This window comes from Pongo pygmaeus, chromosome 10, assembly GCF_028885625.2.
Source record: "Pongo pygmaeus isolate AG05252 chromosome 10, NHGRI_mPonPyg2-v2.0_pri, whole genome shotgun sequence".
NCBI lineage: Eukaryota > Metazoa > Chordata > Mammalia > Primates > Hominidae > Pongo > Pongo pygmaeus.
Window position 1 is genome coordinate 50,308,317 of NC_072383.2, and position 17,743 is coordinate 50,326,059.

The window sequence follows — 17,743 nt, forward strand, 5'->3', positions numbered from 1 at the left end:
ACCACCCAGGTCTCTAGGCTCTCTGAAAGCAAGAACCATGTCTCACTCATCATCATCTCCCCAACGCCCAGTTCCTCATACATAGTATTTGTGCAGAAAATGTTTTTTGAACAGAACCGAATCCAGAGTCTTCCTTTATTGTCTTTCTAATATGGATGCATTTTGGCGTTTGGTCTAACTCAATTTACTTCTTCACTGTATACTGACTTACACAGCGTTTTCATTTAATCCTTGTAACCTTACAAGCCTTGGTAAGTTTCCCTGCAAATTGTATTTTTCTCTGTTTCATGACCTTCCCATAAAAACTCAAGTCCAAGCAAGATAAACAGGAGTATCCCCAGTATTGAAATGTGACTAAATAAAGTTGTAACCTAAGAAAGAATCTAGAAAATGTGGGTCAGAGTATAAGAACACATCACTGTTCATTCAGTAGCATCCCTGGGAGAGAGGTGCTATATCTGTTGACCCCAGAGGTCAGCTGTTCTGTGAAGGAGAGTGAATCATCTCCCTCAAGGCCACCTAACTCTCATTGTTCTAAATCCACAGATCAAGCCAGCTCTTGTCACTACTTTAGTTTCCCAGATCTCTTGATAACAGGTTGGTATTTCAGTCACTGAAAGTATGTGTTTCCCCACAAGCTAATGCTGGACATTCTGGTTGACACACCCATCATCTCTTGTGTGTTTGGTTCCCATAAATCAGTACTCAGGAGCATATTCAACTTTGGGTGCACTAACAAATCAATTTCCTGTCCCTGCAGCGCTGTCACTGAACCACAGTGACCATATCAAGGTACTTCCCTCCATGGAGGCCCTGAGCAGCCAGCTGCCTTTTACTTTTCTGTCACTCCCTTTTAATTCTTTTAGCTACTCTGTATAACACATTCACAATTCACAAAGGTTTTCACATTATATTTCTTTTCCTCTTGATGTCTAGAGGCAAATATTCTCATTCCCATTTCCCCTACAAGACAACTTAGGCTCAGGAAGGCCAAGTCACATCCAAAGATCCACACATCCTATAAGCTATAGATGCCTTTTCTTTGCCTGCCCTTTAAATAGTACAGTTCCTTGTTCTTTCTATTCTACCATAGTGCTTTTCAAATTCTGACATTAGTCTGAATGGAAATGGACATGGTGAAGGTGTTCCATCCAGCTAAACCCACTGCTGGACTCACTCTGACAGTCACAGCAGGGGAATTTCCATGAGGAAGTGCCCCAAACCATCCCAAAATGGAGCCAGGTGGGATTCCAAAAAACAAAGCACTAAACACCAGGGTGATCAGTGTGCAGTATTTAAAAGGAGGACTAAATGTTCAGAGTGAAGTGCAGCATTCTCACGGTGGACAGGGACACGAGGGATGTTCTAGCTGGGTATGTCTGCAGTTAAGGAGTCAGGTTATGGAATTTCATAGACGAGTTTAAGGAATTTGGCTCAGAGCGAAGGCTAGTTTCTATGTGTTTAACAAAAGGGCTATTTCCCAGTGTTTCCCAGCAACAACTAAACAGCTTTGTCAGTGCCTGAGAATGTCCGAGACCCAGCTTTGCTTCAAGCCTGCAAAGGAAAGCATGCAGCTGGCGAAGTGATGGAGCAGCCAAGGCACTCTGTGTTTCCCGGTCAGGACACAGAAAGACAACAGGGGACACTGGGGTCCCTACAGAAGGGATAACTGAGAAGGAAGAATAGAGCTCACCTGAGTTGTGTTTGCATAATACATGTGTGATCAATACTCTCCTTATTCCATTAGCCCTGTGGGACTCTGGAGCTGAGAAGGCTTTTCCTAATTGGAAGCTAAGGAAATTGATCCTCAGAGAAGTTGACTGCTTTTTTCATGGTCATAGAACCATTACAAAATTGATAGTAACTTGTTTCTTTGAGCAAGCATCTACTGAGCTGTATGGATTCCCACAAGTAATGTTACATCATCATCATCATCACCATTATCATTAAAACTGGCACTTATTTAGTGCTTACTGTGTGCTCAGCCATGTGTATTCATCTTATTCAATCCTCACACTATTCCCACAAGGAAGGCATTATCATCCCCAATTTAGAGATACTAAAACTGAGGTGTAGAGATGTCTGTAACTTGCACTGTATTACAGAACTAGTAAATGGTGATGGTAAGATTTGAACCCAAGCATATCTGAGTTCAACTGTCCATGCTTCTGGCCACTATGCTATCCTGTTGTACTACTTCACAAGTATGAGCTATGTGTCAACAAGGGAACTTCTTAGACTAGGCAGAGCTTTGGGTGGTGGCACAAAAAAAGAAGGGAAATGGAATATCCAACTCTCTATTACCACTCTTAGTTCTTGAACTCCCCAGGCCAAAGTCTGTATTCTGGCTGCAGTAACTGCTGACCCTATATTACTCACGCCCCTCCTTACTGGCTGTTCCACGTGAAGAATTACTTTTTCATGCAATACTTTCCCTTCTTCTCAATGCCACTCCTCTCCCTCCCAAACTCCTTGCTCACTGCCCTTTACAAGAAAACCTTCTCAAATGAATAAAACCTGCCACCCGGTCTCTCCATTTCTCCATGACATCCCCACCGTCTGGGAAAGTGCTTGCTCTCTCTCTGTGATTCCAATCTGGTGAAATTTTGCCTGGCTGGCCTCTGCATTTTTCTCATGTTTGCGTGCATGACTTTCCCATATGCCTTGTGGCTCTAGTGTCTTCTTTTACCTCACAAAACACCCATCCAGGTTAGACAGTGCTGTAAATAAGAGTGATAAAGACATGGAGAATTTCAAATGCAGTTTATTGCAGCAAAACAAGGAAATGGGGAGTTTAAGACCTCTCCACAAAAGAAAAACAACTTGCTTACACCTTATGTACAAAACCAAAACAGCACAGAGATAAGATGCTAAGGAGCTGTCCACACCCTGGGTCTAACTGGTCCTACTCTGGCTGGCTTAAGGAGGTGCTTTGAAATGTCATGTGGGTGGTGGTCACTGCTGAACTGTTTCTAAGGGAAAGAACAAAGCAGGATCACAGCCAGGGGACTGAGATTGCCACTGATCCGAAAACTTCATTGGGAAACAGCAGAAAAGAAAGAGCTGGGGGAATAGGATGAGCTAGTGTAACTAACCATAGCTCTTTTCTCCAGTAAGGCTGGGACAAGTCGACCTCGGTCTTGCCAAGCATATTTGTTAGTGATGCTGGGGGAGAACTAGAGCTAATGAAACAGAGGGCATCTCTTTATCTGGTTACTCCGGAATAAGTGGTAGAAACAAACTTCACGCTGGAACTGCCACCAGAGGACTTGACACCCCCAGAGCTGGATCCCCGGCCTCCTATGGAGCCTCCAGAGCTCCCGCCGCCAGAGCCCCGGCCGCCAGAGCTGCCGCCGCCGCCGCCTCCTCCAGAGCCACCTCTGTAGCCTCCACTGCTGCTTCCGGAGCCGTAGCTGCCATGGCCGCCGCCGCCACCTCCAGAGCCGTAGCTGCCACCTCCGGAGCCATAGCTGCCACGGCCGCCACCGCCGCCACCTCCAGAACCATAGCTACCACCTCCGGAGCCATAGCTGCTACCTCCAGAGCTGTAGCCACCGCCGCCACCTCCTCGGCCGCCACCTCCACTGATGGTGGTGTGGCTTGTGCTCACAGCTGCAAGAGGAAGCTCAGTTATTTTCAACCTCAACTCCCTTTCCAACCCAACAAATCCTGCACATGCCCCTGAGAAATCGGCTTGTACTTACACACACTCACGTTCGGGGCACATTCTCCAGACATCCTGTAGGAGAAAAGAAGAAAATTCCTCAGGACACTCCAGCTTCCCAAACCCCTTCCCCATTCCCCCTCCACCACCTTGAAGACTTTCCCCATCTGGGGCTTCTCCAATGCACTTGATCTGAAACTTAATCCAGTCCCCTCTGGCCTCCCAGACCTGTCATTTTTTCTCAGCAAGAGTACAATCATGGAGAAATTCCCATATAAATGAGACAAGAGCCTTGCAGCCAATGAAGGCCCCCTCTAAAGGTGCCGACTTTAGGCCAGCTGCCATCTGAGGCAGTCCAGATAAAGAATAATTTGCTCTTTCTAGATATGCTACAGCCCTAGCTCTTTCTAGATATGTTACAGCCCTAGAAGAAAAAAATAAACAGCTTGGGAGTCCAGCTCCCAAAGTAAAACTAGGTCTTTCCTCCTGCTCCGTGTACTTTTCATTTCCCCATACCCAGCACAAGCTGCAATCAGATGGCTGCATCTTCAACAACAATCAGCTTGCAAGGAAGAAGACCATGAGAAGAGGTTCGACTCCCAGCGTCCCTTCCTCACCTGCTTTCCTCTCCTTCCAGGAGGGTCCTGTAGGTGGCAATCTCCAGATCCAGGGCCAGCTTGGTGTTCATCAGCTCCTGGTAGTCACGCAGCAGGCGGGCCAGGTCTTCCTTGGCCTGCTGCAGGGCATCCTCCAGGTCATTCAGCTTGTTCTTGGCATCCTTGAGGGCATTCTCGCCACGCTGCTCTGCATCACTGATGGACTGCTGCAAGTTGGAGATCTGAAAAAGAATATGACACCCTCTCATAATATGCATTCCATCCTAGGCCTCCTCATCCCAATTGGTCTCTCCACTCCAGTGAGGCCAATAATGAGTCCAACAGAACCACTTGGCCTTAAGTCATCTCACACCCACCTCCGGATAATGCATCACCATGTTGACTTCCTTAAAAGACCTTAGGGATAACTCAACAGCCTCTCTTGGCCCTGAGTCAAGGCTCCTACAACCCTTACAGACTTGACATTCTTCTAAACACCTACTCTAAAACCTCCTGGCTGCCCTTCCTCTCACTCCCCAACTCTTAAGTCCACTTTGGGTCATAGGCTAGATCACTCGCATTGACCATCCCATCTTTCTCTACTAGGCCATCCTCACAGATTTCTCTAAAGAGAACCCAGCATGATGACTTCATTCTGGAAACTAGCATACTCACAAAAGGAAACAGGGATAATAATGTAGCCTTGGGATGAATTGCAAGATTCAAAACTAGGAAAGCACTAGCCCTTTACCTGAGGGTTACCCCCATTCCATACAGCTGAGTGGTAGAAGGAGGAAGCGCATACCTGCTTCTTGACATTGTCGATTTCAGATCTAAGTCTCTGGATCACACGATTCAGCTCAGAAATTTCTATCTTTGAATTTCTCACACTATCCCCATGTCTGCCAGCAGTGATCTGCAGCTCTTCATACTAAAGATGGTAGATAGCATTTGTTAAATGTAGGCAGAACTCAGCATGGCACAGGCACACATACATGAGATAACACAGGATAGCAAGACAAGCCATTTCAGGGAAACTGGCTAGGCTTTCAGCCCACTAACCTTGCTCTGGTACAAGGACTCGGCCTCAGCTTTGCTCTTCTGGGCTATATCCTCGTACTGGGCCTTGACCTCAGCAATGATGCTGTCCAGGTCGAGACTGCGGTTGTTGTCCATAGAGAGGATGACATTAGTTTCACTGATTTGAGTCTGCATCTGAGACAACTCCTGCAAGACATAATAGGTTAGTGACTCTTACAGCACTAAAACAAAAAACAACTTAGAGAAAGCAGTCAGGAAATAAAAGATAAATATGTATTCTTCTGAATCGTTGTGGCTTCAGGCTTAAAAACTCTCCATTTAGATAAACTTGGTTGAAACTGGAAGACTTACTGCTTGGTAGAGTGCTGTAAGGAAATCAATTTCCTGCTGCAAGTTGTCAAGTTTGGCCTGAAGGTCCACCTTGGTCATATAAGCACCATCCACATCCTAGAGGAACAAGGGACATCATGAAGGCACATTCTCTCCAGGGCAGGTCCCTCTCATTACCTGTGAGGGGATTCTCCAAGCAAAAAAGGAGCTTTGGGTCTACTCCACTCCTTTTTACCCCAGGTAAATCACAGTTCCCTGATTGCCCCACCCCCAGATAGCACCATCAATGGAGTGTGCCTGGCTGGCTGAGAACCTGCCTCTCCACTTACTATGTAAGGTGCTGGGAAATACGGAGAAGCCAAGTGCCTGGATCAGTCCAGGTCCGTGATTATGTGAAAATATAGCCCCACTCCATATACTCCTCAGGTCTACTACCTGGCTCTCCATATCATGGCTGCTTTCTGCTTAGTAATTGGAGACCCTCTTCCCTTATTTATTTCAAATGTGAGTTCCGTCTTACAGAATTTGCTCACCTTCTTGATGGTCACAAATTCATTCTCTGCATTTGTTCGCTTGTTGATTTCATCCTCATACCTGCAGAAAAGCAGAAACAATTAGGAGATTCAGAGGTGGTAAGACCTGAAGTCCAGCATTCTAGACTAAAGGTGGCATTGCCTATCACTGCCTTTCTTTATGAACCTAGGACATATTGGCCACTCCTTTCTACTGAGCAATAAAACCACTAGACTATTTCCATCTCCTGAGAAAATGAAGATTTCTGAAAATGTCAAACTGATGTGCCTCTAACCTAAGAAAAGACATAGCTACATGCTGCTTCATGATCTTAGCTTATCACTTTCTGGAACTCTTTTAGAGCAAAAGTTAAGAACTGCCCAGACAGGGTCCCTTACTTGTTCCGGTAATCCTCCACCAAGTCCTGCATGTTCTTCAGTTCCGAATCCAACCGAGACTGATCATTCTTCAGTTGGTCCACTCTCCTTCTGAGATTGTTGATGAATGACTCAAAGTAGGGCTCTAAATTATGGGTTCTAGTGGAGGTATCTACCTGCTGCAGCAGCTCCCATTTTGTTTGCAGTACCTGGTTCTGCTGCTCCAGGAACCTCACCTAAAAACACAAGACCCCATTACTCCTGATGCAGAAATGGGGTCCCATGGCCATGAAGGCCTGTGCCTCATTTGGAAAAGAACTTCAATTCCTATCTTCTGACCATGACAGAGAAATAGGAAGAAGATGATCAAGTTAACATCATCTGCATAACAAAACCCAACTCGCTAATTCAGAGAGGGCTTGGAAGGGAGTAACTAAACAAATACCAATAGCAAAGTGCATACAGAATTATTGCAATTATGTTTTGAAATCGGTGCATGGTATTTAAGAGATTTGCCTTCCAAAATTTTGTTAGGCATATTACCATAAAAACTGGTTTGCATCCCCAGGGCACACACACATTTCAAAAGTATATCAGGAAAATTCAAAATTGGATTTGAAATTTGTTGTGGATAACCTTGGATTGGCACTATTAATGATTAAGCAAAAAGTAAAAAAAAAATGGTTTATCTGAGTTTTTTAGAGCTGATTTTTGGAGATATTAGTATAAAAAAACTCTAGCCTCATCCAGTACCAATGTAAAATTATTAGAAGGCAGAGCTCCCCTCTGACAGCAAAAGATGTTTGGCACTGACTTACTACATGTTTTCTGCTACAATAACACCCTATACTATGTTCACACTCAGCTCCCTTTCTATGGTTAGGAAGACCTTTCCAGGATTCTCACTTGCACCCTGGAAAGTTCAATTAGCCCCATTTCTATTATCTTCATTCAACAGATATGAGTCCCAAGTCAGCTCAAGAGCTGAATAAAAAGCACTTAAATGTTAATGTCACACTGATCCATCTTTAGGTAGACCAGGAACCCTTTGTCCAAGAGAGAGTCATTAGCACCATTCACAAGCATACTTCTAACATATCTCTTAGGAGACCATTCCACAAAACATCCTTTTAATCACGCAAACATGGAAACTTGAGGTTCAAACCTACATGTGTTTTGACTGCACCAATCCCAAGTGGACCAGCAGCAGCCCTACCAGTGCAATGAGAGAGAAACTCACCTTGTCAATGAAGGAGGCAAATTGGTTGTTGAGTGACTTGATTTGCTCCCTTTCTCGAGACTTCACTTTTTGAATCTCAGGGTCAATCTCCACATTGAGGGGCTGAAGAAGGCTCTGGTTGATAGTGACTTCTTGTATGCCACCAGGAGGGCAGACAGGCCCATAACCACCCCCATATCCACCACCCCCAAAGCCACCTCCACCAAAACCACCACCACCACTGCCAAAACCACCAAAGCCACCACCCCCAATGCCACCGCCACCAAAGCCACCACCACCAAAACCACCACCACCAAAGCCACCACCACCATAACCACCACCAAAGCCACTACCACGTCCACCTCCTCTAGCCACACTTATGGAGATGCTTTTACTGCCACCAAGGTTAACAAGACTCCGACTTCCAAATCCACCACCAGCACCAAAGCTACCACCACCACCACCACAGCTTGAAAATCTCCCACCACCTCCTCCACTGCGGCGTGTGGAGCTGCTGGTGGTCCTGCGCTGGTAGTTGATGATCCCAGCAGAGCCAGAGCTGAAGCCCCCTCCACTTCGGTACCCAGACCTGGAACTAAACTGTCGACTCATGTTGACTTAGAGAAAAGTAGGAGCAAGGTAGAGTAAGGGAAGGAGCTAAACACTCCTCTACCCCAAGCATAGAGACTTCCCCTTATATACAGGGAAGAAATTGGGCTTGGTCCTCTAGAGTCAGCGGAGATGCAGTGCCTGTCAAGGGTTTGGCTTGCCTGCAGCCATACAAGATTTTTACGAGCCTCAACAATATGATAAACACTACACACCTAGCTCCCAGGATGGGCTCTCAAAATTGCTGTGCATGCAAGATCGGTTCATGTGGTAATTATTTTATCACACAAGATCTTCCTTCAAGCGTTTGTGGCTTTGGGAAAACAGGACCCCACATCTGATACCTGGTGTTTCTTGGTAGGATTTCATAACCCCCATCACAAAGGCATGAAAGTTTCTATTCTCACCTTGCCCTTGTGAGCTACCAAGCACACTCTCTTACCATGCACAGCAGGTGCAATTCCCCTGCTTGGATCTCAGAAGGAGCTCTCTGGCCCATTTCTAAGATCTTCCTTCCAAACTCCAGAGCTCACTCAGTTACACCCTGACAAAGAGAAAGGGCTTTAATAACTAAAAAATTAAAAGGTCTTTCATAAATATAAGCTTTATAAATATACCACAGTGATTAATTAAAGGAAGAGAAGCTGTCATTGAACAAGATGGATGAGTGGGTGGTCTGGAAGAACCAGAAGGGAGAGACATTTTTTTCTCTGTTTCTCAGTTACTCCTTTTCTTGTTTCTTTTCTTCAAAGATAGAGCAGGAGACAGACACCAGCAACAGAAAACAGGTAGCAATGGATAGCATGCAAACGCCCTTGAGTGAAAAAGCCCACAGAGCAGTGAGACGAGTAGATAGAAGCTCTAGGACATTTTGTAAAGCACGGGGTGGAGGTGAGGTTTGACAGGTGATTCAAGCCTCACACTGGACTGCAAAGAGAGAGAGATAAATGCAGATTTGGAAGGGAGGACAATGAGAGGTGTCTGGAGAGCCTGATCTGAGAAGTTTAAATTGTTTCTGGAGGTAATAATAATGATAATATCTAACATGTATCAAAAACTGACCCTGTACCAGGCACTGTTCTGCGTAGCACATATGTATTAACTTGCTTAATTTTCACAACTTTGAGATAGATGCTATTTTTCTCCCCATTTATAAAATGAGGAAGCTGAGACACAGGGGTTGAATAACGTGATCAAGTCTACACAGTTGTTAAGTGGGGTGGCTGCGATTTGAAGCAAGAATACCTAGCTATCTTGTGCAAGATCCTAAACAGCATCTTGTATGACAGCACAGCAGCCGAATTCAAGTCATTCTGCCTCCTGTGTGTAAAGCCAGACAGCACAGAAAGTGCCCCACCACAGACAGCTCTGAGGGCAGAAGGCCTGTTTTATCACTCTGAGTCCTTGGCTCCTGGCACATGCAAGCCTTGGAAAATGTTTCTTCAATTCACTCTGAGAAGGGGATTTTGGTGGCACAGAGTTTAGTGAGGAGATTTTACTTCCATCCAAGTGCAAGAGCACCTGGCATGCATTGCAATGGACCAGGAGACCTCAGGGGCCTTCCTGGAGAGCAGCACTTGATCAATATCAATGGATAATAGTGGCACTGAGATCTGGACAGACCAGAAGCCCATGCAGACTTTCATTCAAAGACTTCTTAGAAGCCTGGCGTGGTCCCCAGGCCTGCATATAAACACAGAATTGAAGACTCAAAGGGGAGAAGCCAGCTCTAACTTCAGCTGGCTCCAAGCAACCATAGATGTACATGGGAAGTCTCCACTATGGTGTGCAAGATCTGTGGGAGAAAGGGAGTCTGTGAAGATCATCTGGTCCCATTGCTCTGTGGCTCTGAATCGGGCTGGCTGTGTCTGTCCTTTCCATTGCACTCTTCGCTATTGAGCCTTGTCCCTCTTCTCCTCCCAGTTTTTGCCCTATACCCTCCTCCAGAAAGTGCCCCTCACCACTCCCCTGCTACCCCTCTCCCTCGCCATCACTGTGGCACTGCTGTCTAGGACTCTGTCCTAGCACTAAAATCCTTCGGCTGCTAAACCAACCATCTCTTTAGGGAATGAGTAATTCAGGTCTTGTTAGGAACAATGGAGACTGGGACAGTCTTGGCATGGTAATGACTGTTGCCTAATCATTTTCTGACAGGCAATCAAAATTATTTTAGTTCAGCATACTCCCTCATGAGACATATTGTTCTGCACAATCGATTCCTTCTAGCATTTTGGAGGGGTGTGAGTATGTGTGTGCACACATGTTTGTGTGCATGTGTGTGCCAGCCAAAAACAGATCTTGGCAGTGATGCACACTCCCATCTTTGAACTAAGAAACTGACATACAGAAAAATCAAAGGTTTGGATGGCTAGGGAATTGGTAGACAACTTAGCGGCAAAACGTACTCCACGTGCTCCTGTGAGAAGGGAGAAATGCAGGACTAGAAGGAATAAGCACCATAAACCTTACATTTGCACAGCTTACATTTGCACAGCTTACCCCACCAAACACATACGCAAAGAGCATCCCACAAGAGCCCTGAGAACTGGGCAATCAAGCTGTTCTCAACCCATTTCATGAAACAGAAAACTGATTCTCAGAGATTAAGTGGCTTCCTCTAGACACTCCGGCTAGGAAAAGACACATCTGGGACCAGAACCTGGGTTTTCTGATTTCAATTCAAGTGACATTCCTCCTGAACTGGGAAGAGGCTCAAAGACAGGCAAGTGGAACTGGGCCCTATAAACGAGTACACAGAGAATTACAGAATGTTCCCATTCATGGGGCCTCAAAGGTCACATCATCTAACCTGCCTCACAGAGAAGTGAGAGAACAGGCCCAAAAAAGTAAAAAAAAAAAAAAAAAAAAAAAGTGTCCAAGTCATAAGTCAATTCCTGAGACTCTTCCAATTGCTGAATCAAACTCCTATTCTTTTTCCACTGCCCACTTACGAGGCAGCCCAACAGAGCTGGAGCTGCAGTGCTGCCAGACCAGGCCCGTCATCTCCTGTGATGTCCCCAGGATCAGCATGGGTGTGTGGGACATGAAGAACCACATGCAGGAAAGGTGTGAGCCACACACTCTCTCCTGGCTTACTTATGTACTGTGCATTTATGAAATAAAGACAAAATGAGAGAGAAAGAGACCCTAACATTTACAGGCAGCAACTATGTTGTTAGGAGCCACATCGCATTTAAATACCACACAAAGTATGCGTGGTGGGAGCTCTTAGCCCCGTTTTAAAGGAAAGGCATCTTAGGTTTATAGAGGTTGAAATATGTGCCCAAAGTCATCCAGCAGGTAACTGACAAGCCACGCTTGCCTCACTCCAGAGTCCAAGTCCACCACATCGCATGGGCTCCTTCTGTCATCGGCCTGCTCTCACCACCAGCACCTCCTACATCTTACCCTGCTCACACACTCCCCTGGCCTCACGCCTTGACCCCTTCACTCTCATGCTTTGCCCAGACTGTTCAACCCTCTTCTTCCCTTTCCATCCCTGTTCCTCTCTGTCTTCCAAGCCCACTTCTACTCTTCTCTTCTCTGAAAGGTCTTCTGGTTGCCTCGGCAACTTGCCACAAATCCCTACCCATAGTCAAGCTCTGGGCCACCAAAGATCTCAATTCCTGAGCATTTGGTCCTGAATCTGTTTTCGGTCCATCAGGCCTGGCGGGCAAATGCCTTCATCTCTTGCTCAAGCAGGCAGCGGACAGGTCCAGATCTCATCTCCTCCAGGAAGTTTTCCTCAGTCCACACCAGGCAAGTGCTCTATTGGTCTCTTTTTCCAAGCTCGGCTGCTGCCAGACTCAGTACATATTGATGCATTGGTTGGCTCATTTTCATGCATGTGCTTGTGTGTTTCCTGGCCCCTCAATCGCTCTGTAAGCCTTTGGAAAGTAAGACTAAGTCCCCTGTGTCTTTTGATGCCCTTCCAGCATCCCACATGGCCCCTTATACTTGAGAGTTACCCCAGCGGTGCTGGATTACAGAGCACCAAAACACCCCCACCCAAGGACTCACACACACAACCCAGAACTGATCATTGAGATGAGGCTGCCAGGGGCTCGCTGTGGGGCATGGGCAGGAGCAGGTGTGGTGATGTTTTGAGAGCTTTTTGTGGGATGGGACCGAGAAAAGAGTGAAGAGAGACATGCAGTGACAAGCCACCCAGCCCTGAGGGACTCCACCAGGGACGTGGGACAGGGAAATCCCAGGGGAGTGGGGAAAATTGAGGCCTGGGCGGAGTGAAGAGAAATCACAGACAATGGGGAGGCGGGGTGAGATGTTGAAAGCAGCCAGGCAGCAAAGGAGGGGCCAAGGCTTCTTATGCAGGAGGGAGAGCTGCAGACAGAGGGGTAGCCCTATTTGGGACGGACAGCAAAGAAGGAGGTCCCCAGGAGTCACTCACGAGCAAGGCTGGAGCACAGCAGAGTCCAGGAAGGAGGAAACCAAAGATGAGCACGGAGGAGAGAGGCGGTGGGGCCCATCTTACTCTGTGCCATGGAGGTTGCCAGGCCTGGGCTCTGCTCCTGATTCTGCACTGCTCTAGGCAGGTCACTGAACCTCTCTGAGCCTAAGTTTCCTTCCTCTGTAAAAAGGAGGCTCTATGTACCTTCCAGGGAAACTGAAGCATAGTAGAGGATAGATAAAGAAAAAAGGAGCCGGGCGCGGTGGCTCACGCCTGTAATCCCAGCACCTTGGGAGGTCGAGGTGGGCGGATCACGAGGCCAGGAGATCGAGACCATCCTGGCTAACACAGTGAAACCCCGTCTCTACTAAAAATACAAAAAAAAAAAATTAGCCCGGCGTGGTGGCAGGCGCCTGTAGTCCCAGCTACTCGGGAGGCTGAGGCAGGAGAATGGCCTGAACCCAGGAGACGGAGCTTGCAGTGAGCCGAGATCTCGCCACTGCACTCCAGCCTGGGCTACAGAGTGAGACTCCATCTCAAAAAAGGAAAAAAGGAAAGATTTTTCCCTCATTCTTGCATTTGAGAGAACCCAGAAGCTGATATAATAATCAGAAAAAAAAAAACTTTAGAACAAGCCCATGATTTACTGGAAACAGTGAAAAGGCTGCAATAGGACATTTAAGCCCTTGACAGGGGCCCATTTCTCATCTTGTGAGAGAAAGCCTTAAGGAGTCCACGGACCTGCCCTGGGAAAGCTAGGGGGCATCACGTGGAAGAAGGGATCACAGGTGCATCACTGGGCACACCTGAGGCTGGAGGGAGCTAGGGCCAGATGTGAGGAGCCTTTGCCCTCACTGCAGAGTGCCTGCTCTGCAGGGGGAGCACAAACACTGAGGGCTGAGCACACAGGGGCAGGTGTGGAGGTCAGAATGCACACTTAGAGCCCCCTGGAAGCCCTTCCAAGCTTGGGATTGGGCCACTCGCAGCCGGTCCTCCATGCTAGAAAACCTCCCAATACCCCAAATTCCCAGCCAGCCCTGCAACAGAGCATTGATCAACCTGAAGACATCCCATTTCCCGGACTGACCAGAAAGCTGATAAAACCAGGACAACCTTGAAGAGGGACCTTCAAGCTCAGTGTAATGCCCAGTAATTTGCTGGACTTCTTTCCCTGGGACAAAATTAACAAGCAAATGGCTCATTAATTTGAAGATGCATTCTGGGCCAAAAGGCTGGGTAACTGAAAAGAGATGACATTCTCAAGAGACTTTTCCTTAGATCAGGAACTTTCCCAGCCCAGAAACGCACACCTTGTCTAAGGTCAGATGCGGTTAGAATTTTACTGAGTCAATGATTGCTCCTCCAGTTCGCCATGTCCTCAGATCAAAATCTCCGTGGATGAGAAGTTGGTGGAATTAAATTTATATTTCCAGAGTGCCCCACCCTGACACCCTGCCTCTCGGAGCAAAGAGCAGCTGGCAGACTTTCCCTGGGACTCTCACCAACCCAGGTGTTTGCTCCCTCCTGCCAGCCTCTTGGTTTGATTGATGAATGGGCCTGCTTGGCTCTCCCTCTGAGTAACTGCCTTGTGGGAATAGTATTGACCAGGGGCAGGGATGGAGCACTCCATGGTCCCTAGAAGGGCTGCAGACCCCCACACCTGGTCTCCCCACTCCCAGGTACAGTGGGACTCAGGTGAGATAATGCATGTGTGGGCATTTCCTACATGGTTTATAGAATTGCTTGGTGTTTTCACTGGGGTGAACTGAAAGTGAGAGACGTTTTCTCCTGATGGGATTTCTCTTTGTCTCTGATGGAAATATTGTCCATTTCAGGAAATCTCTTCAGTGTCTCAGTGCTAGTCCTCCTTGTTTAGGTCCCTAAAGTTACTCCCTCTTGCCCTGAACATCGAATTAAGACTTCTCATTTAGACGTTGAGATGCCTTCTTTGACTAACTCCTCTCCTTTCTGTCCTTTATTTCTCCTGCCCCGCCTTGTGGAATCTCTATTCCAATATTCTTCAGATTCAGGCACATGATTCCCTCCATCTGTCCCCCAGGCCTCCATGACAGGACAATATCAAGAATTCTGAAGAGAAAAGTCAGGGCCACATTTTCTGGGACAATCCCAACTTGTTCCCAGGAGAGGATGGGAAAGGTGAGCTGTGGTTGGCCTTACCCTTGCGCTTTATCTCAGAGCCAACATGGATCCCCTTAGAGTATCACACATGCATGATCCCAGGGATAATCAAACTCACACCCTGCAATAGACCCTGTGCTGCCAGAAAACTTAGCCTCATTTAACAGTTCTGGCTAGGGCCTTTGGCCTCTTTGTGACTTTAGCTTTCACTGGCACCTGACCTTATTCTTCCCATATAACACAGAGAGTAGAATTTTTTTTCTCAGGCTCTGCCACGTGAACTCGTAGTACAGCAAAGATGCGAGACACCTCCATACATATATCCCCACCCATCTCCACTCCCTTAACCTCCTGCCAAACAGTTAGCCAATCTCTGCTTGAAACTTGATCACTCCCCAGGTAGCCTCTCCCATGTCAGGATCAATAGAAAGGTGCTTCTTATATTAAGCCAAATTTGTTGTAGCTTCCTGAAGCAATATTGATGGAATTTGGATATGGGATTCATTGGAATAGGACAGCAACCATATGAATAAAACATTGTGTTCCCAGGCATGCCCCTCCAGAAGTCTTTGGAGGGGATGTTGCAGCTAACTGCAAACATCATATCAACCCATAATGATAAGACACTGTGTTCCCATGCACACCCCTCTATTCTCTCTGAGAAACTTCTCCCCATCTCACCTATCCTGGCAGCAGGCCTGTCAGGGGACAGGCAGAAAAGGGAAAGGCGGGCAGAGAGCCTGCCCACATGTGGAGGAGAAGCCCACCTTTCAGGGGACATGTGGCAGCTAACTGCAAAGACACTGCCTATCTGGGTCATCGGCTAGAGTCAGCCACGCTTCCTGTGGTCCCACGGAAGCCTTTCAAATCTTTGCAGTTAGCTGCCACATCTCCCCCAGAGACTGCTCTCCTGGCCTTTCACTGGTACTCCTGTGACCAGGCTTCCGATTCCCCACCACCACTGTCCTGGTCACCCTCCTCTGAGTAGGCTCCTATTTATTACAGTCCTTGGAGTTCAGAGTCCCCAGAGTGACCTGACTCCAGAAGAGCCTAAACAAGCTCTAGATGTGACTCTCTTCCTGATTCCCACGGCTGCCTACAGCAGCTGCCACACCTTCTGACTCACGTCTCCTCACCTGCCAGCTGCTCTCCATCCATGTCTTCCCTTCCTAGTCCGTGTGCTCTTGGCTCTTGGCTGCAAGTGTGGGACACTGCATCTGTCTGCTCCCTCTCTGCTTCCCTTCAGACAGCCTCTCTGCCCATTTCTCCCTTTCCTACCCATCTCCTGGCAGGCCTGCTGCCAGGACAGGTGAGATGGGGAGAAACTTCTCAGAGAGAATGGAGGGGTGTGCCTGGGAACACAGTGTCTTATCAATATGGGCTCCTGTCATATTCGAATGAATCCCATATCCAAATTTCATCAAAGTCCCTCCAGGGAATTAGAAAGTAGATCACATCTTTTATGTGATTATTTTACATGGACTCAGAACTACCACATAGGATGAGTTGATGGCTTAACTTGCTCCATTATGGAATTTCTGCATCTTTGCTTCCCTCAAGGCATCGATTGAAGATGTCTCTGCCCATGACCCCACTCAGTTTACGGGCCTCAGCCCCTCCCCTCCCTAGTTCAGTTTCTCCTGTCCAGCTGCTCCTTCTCATTCCCACTCTCTCTCTTATTTTGAGTCTCTGAGCGGACTATTCCCCTGTTTGGAGGGCCCTTCCCTCACCTCCCCACCCACTCCTCTCTTCCTCAACCCTGTTCCATATCCCAGTCCTCCAGGAGTCTGTTGGAACCAAACGTCCTTTCCTCAGCACTGGCACCTGTCGTAAGTCCCACTGTTCCTGTTTTGGGGGGTCTGCCTGTGTCCTCAGGATAGGCCTTGCTTCCATCTCAAGCTAGGAGATCCTTAGATGCACACTCAGATTTCTCTTCTCTCCGAATCTTCCCTCCCCCATAATATGTCATTTAGTTGTGAGCAACTTAAGAGTCAGACACATGTTCATTCAACATTGCATTCCCAGTGCCTAAGCCACTGCCTGCCACACAATAGGAGCTTAATAAGTGCTCATTGAACAAATGTATAATTGACTTTTGAATGATCAGCCACTTTAAGGATTAATAAGATTATGTCTGTAAGATTCTTCAAGACTGTGTATTACTTGTACAATAAAAAATAAGAAGAAGAAATTTTAACTTCCCAAATATAAATAATTTCAGAGGTCTGCAGAAATTTTAAAAGAAATGGCCCAGGTACCGTGGCTCACACCTGTAATTCCAGCACTGTGGGAGGCCAAGGGGGGAGGATCACCTGAGCCCAGGAGTTCAAGTCCAGCCTTGGCAAAATGGTGAGACCCCATCTTTATTTAGAAGAGAGAAGAAAAAGAGGAGAAGATGAAGATGAAGAAGGAAGAATGAGAAGAGAAGGAGAAGGAGGAGGAGAGGAGGAGGAAGAGGAGGAGAAGGAGGGAGGAAGAAGAAGAAGAAGAAGAAGAAGGAGGAGGAGGAGGAGGAGGAGGAGGAGAGGAGGAGGAGGAAGAGGAGGAGGAAGAAGAGGAGAAGAAGGAAGAGGAGGAGGAGGAAGAGGAGGAGGAGGAGAGGAGGAGGAGGAGGAGGAGAGGAGGAGGAGGAAGAGGAAGAGGAAGAACAAGAAGGAGGAGGAGGGAGGAGGAGGAGGAGAGGAGGAGGAGGAAGAGGAAGAGGAAGAAGAAGAAGGAGGAGGGAGTAGGAGGAGGAGGAGGGAGTAGGAGGAGGAAGGAGAAGAAGAGGAGGGAGAAGAGGAGGAAGGCAAAGGAGAAGAAGGAGAAGGAGTAGAAGAAATAATGCATCTCCTGACCAAACAGCAG

General features: G+C 47.3%; 1 protein-coding gene across 1 annotated transcript; it reads right to left on the bottom strand.

Moving 5' to 3' along the window:
- Positions 1-2,748: 2,748 nt before the first annotated feature.
- On the bottom strand, positions 2,749-8,426 carry KRT1 (keratin 1). The gene is made up of 9 exons (XM_054444964.2): positions 7,762-8,426; positions 6,543-6,757; positions 6,165-6,225; positions 5,653-5,748; positions 5,323-5,487; positions 5,066-5,191; positions 4,282-4,502; positions 3,705-3,739; positions 2,749-3,612 (listed from the first exon to the last, which is right to left on the bottom strand). Exons 1-9 carry the CDS (start codon positions 8,350-8,352, stop codon positions 3,206-3,208), a joined length of 1,917 nt encoding a protein of 638 aa, XP_054300939.1. The 5' UTR covers positions 8,353-8,426; the 3' UTR covers positions 2,749-3,205.
- Positions 8,427-17,743: the final 9,317 nt, after the last annotated feature.

Bases quoted from the DNA above. Each gene is read 5' to 3' on its own strand.
- KRT1 (XM_054444964.2), bottom strand. From the start codon at position 8,352: ATGAGTCGACAGTTTAGTTCCAGGTCTGGGTACCGAAGTGGAGGGGGC. The intron at 6,758-7,761 runs GTGAGTTTCTCT...TTGTGTTTTTAG, and splicing joins TTGCCTCCTTCATTGACAAG to GTGAGGTTCCTGGAGCAGCA. The intron at 3,613-3,704 runs GTAAGTACAAGC...TTCCTCTTGCAG, and splicing joins TGCCCCGAACGTGAGTGTGT to CTGTGAGCACAAGCCACACC.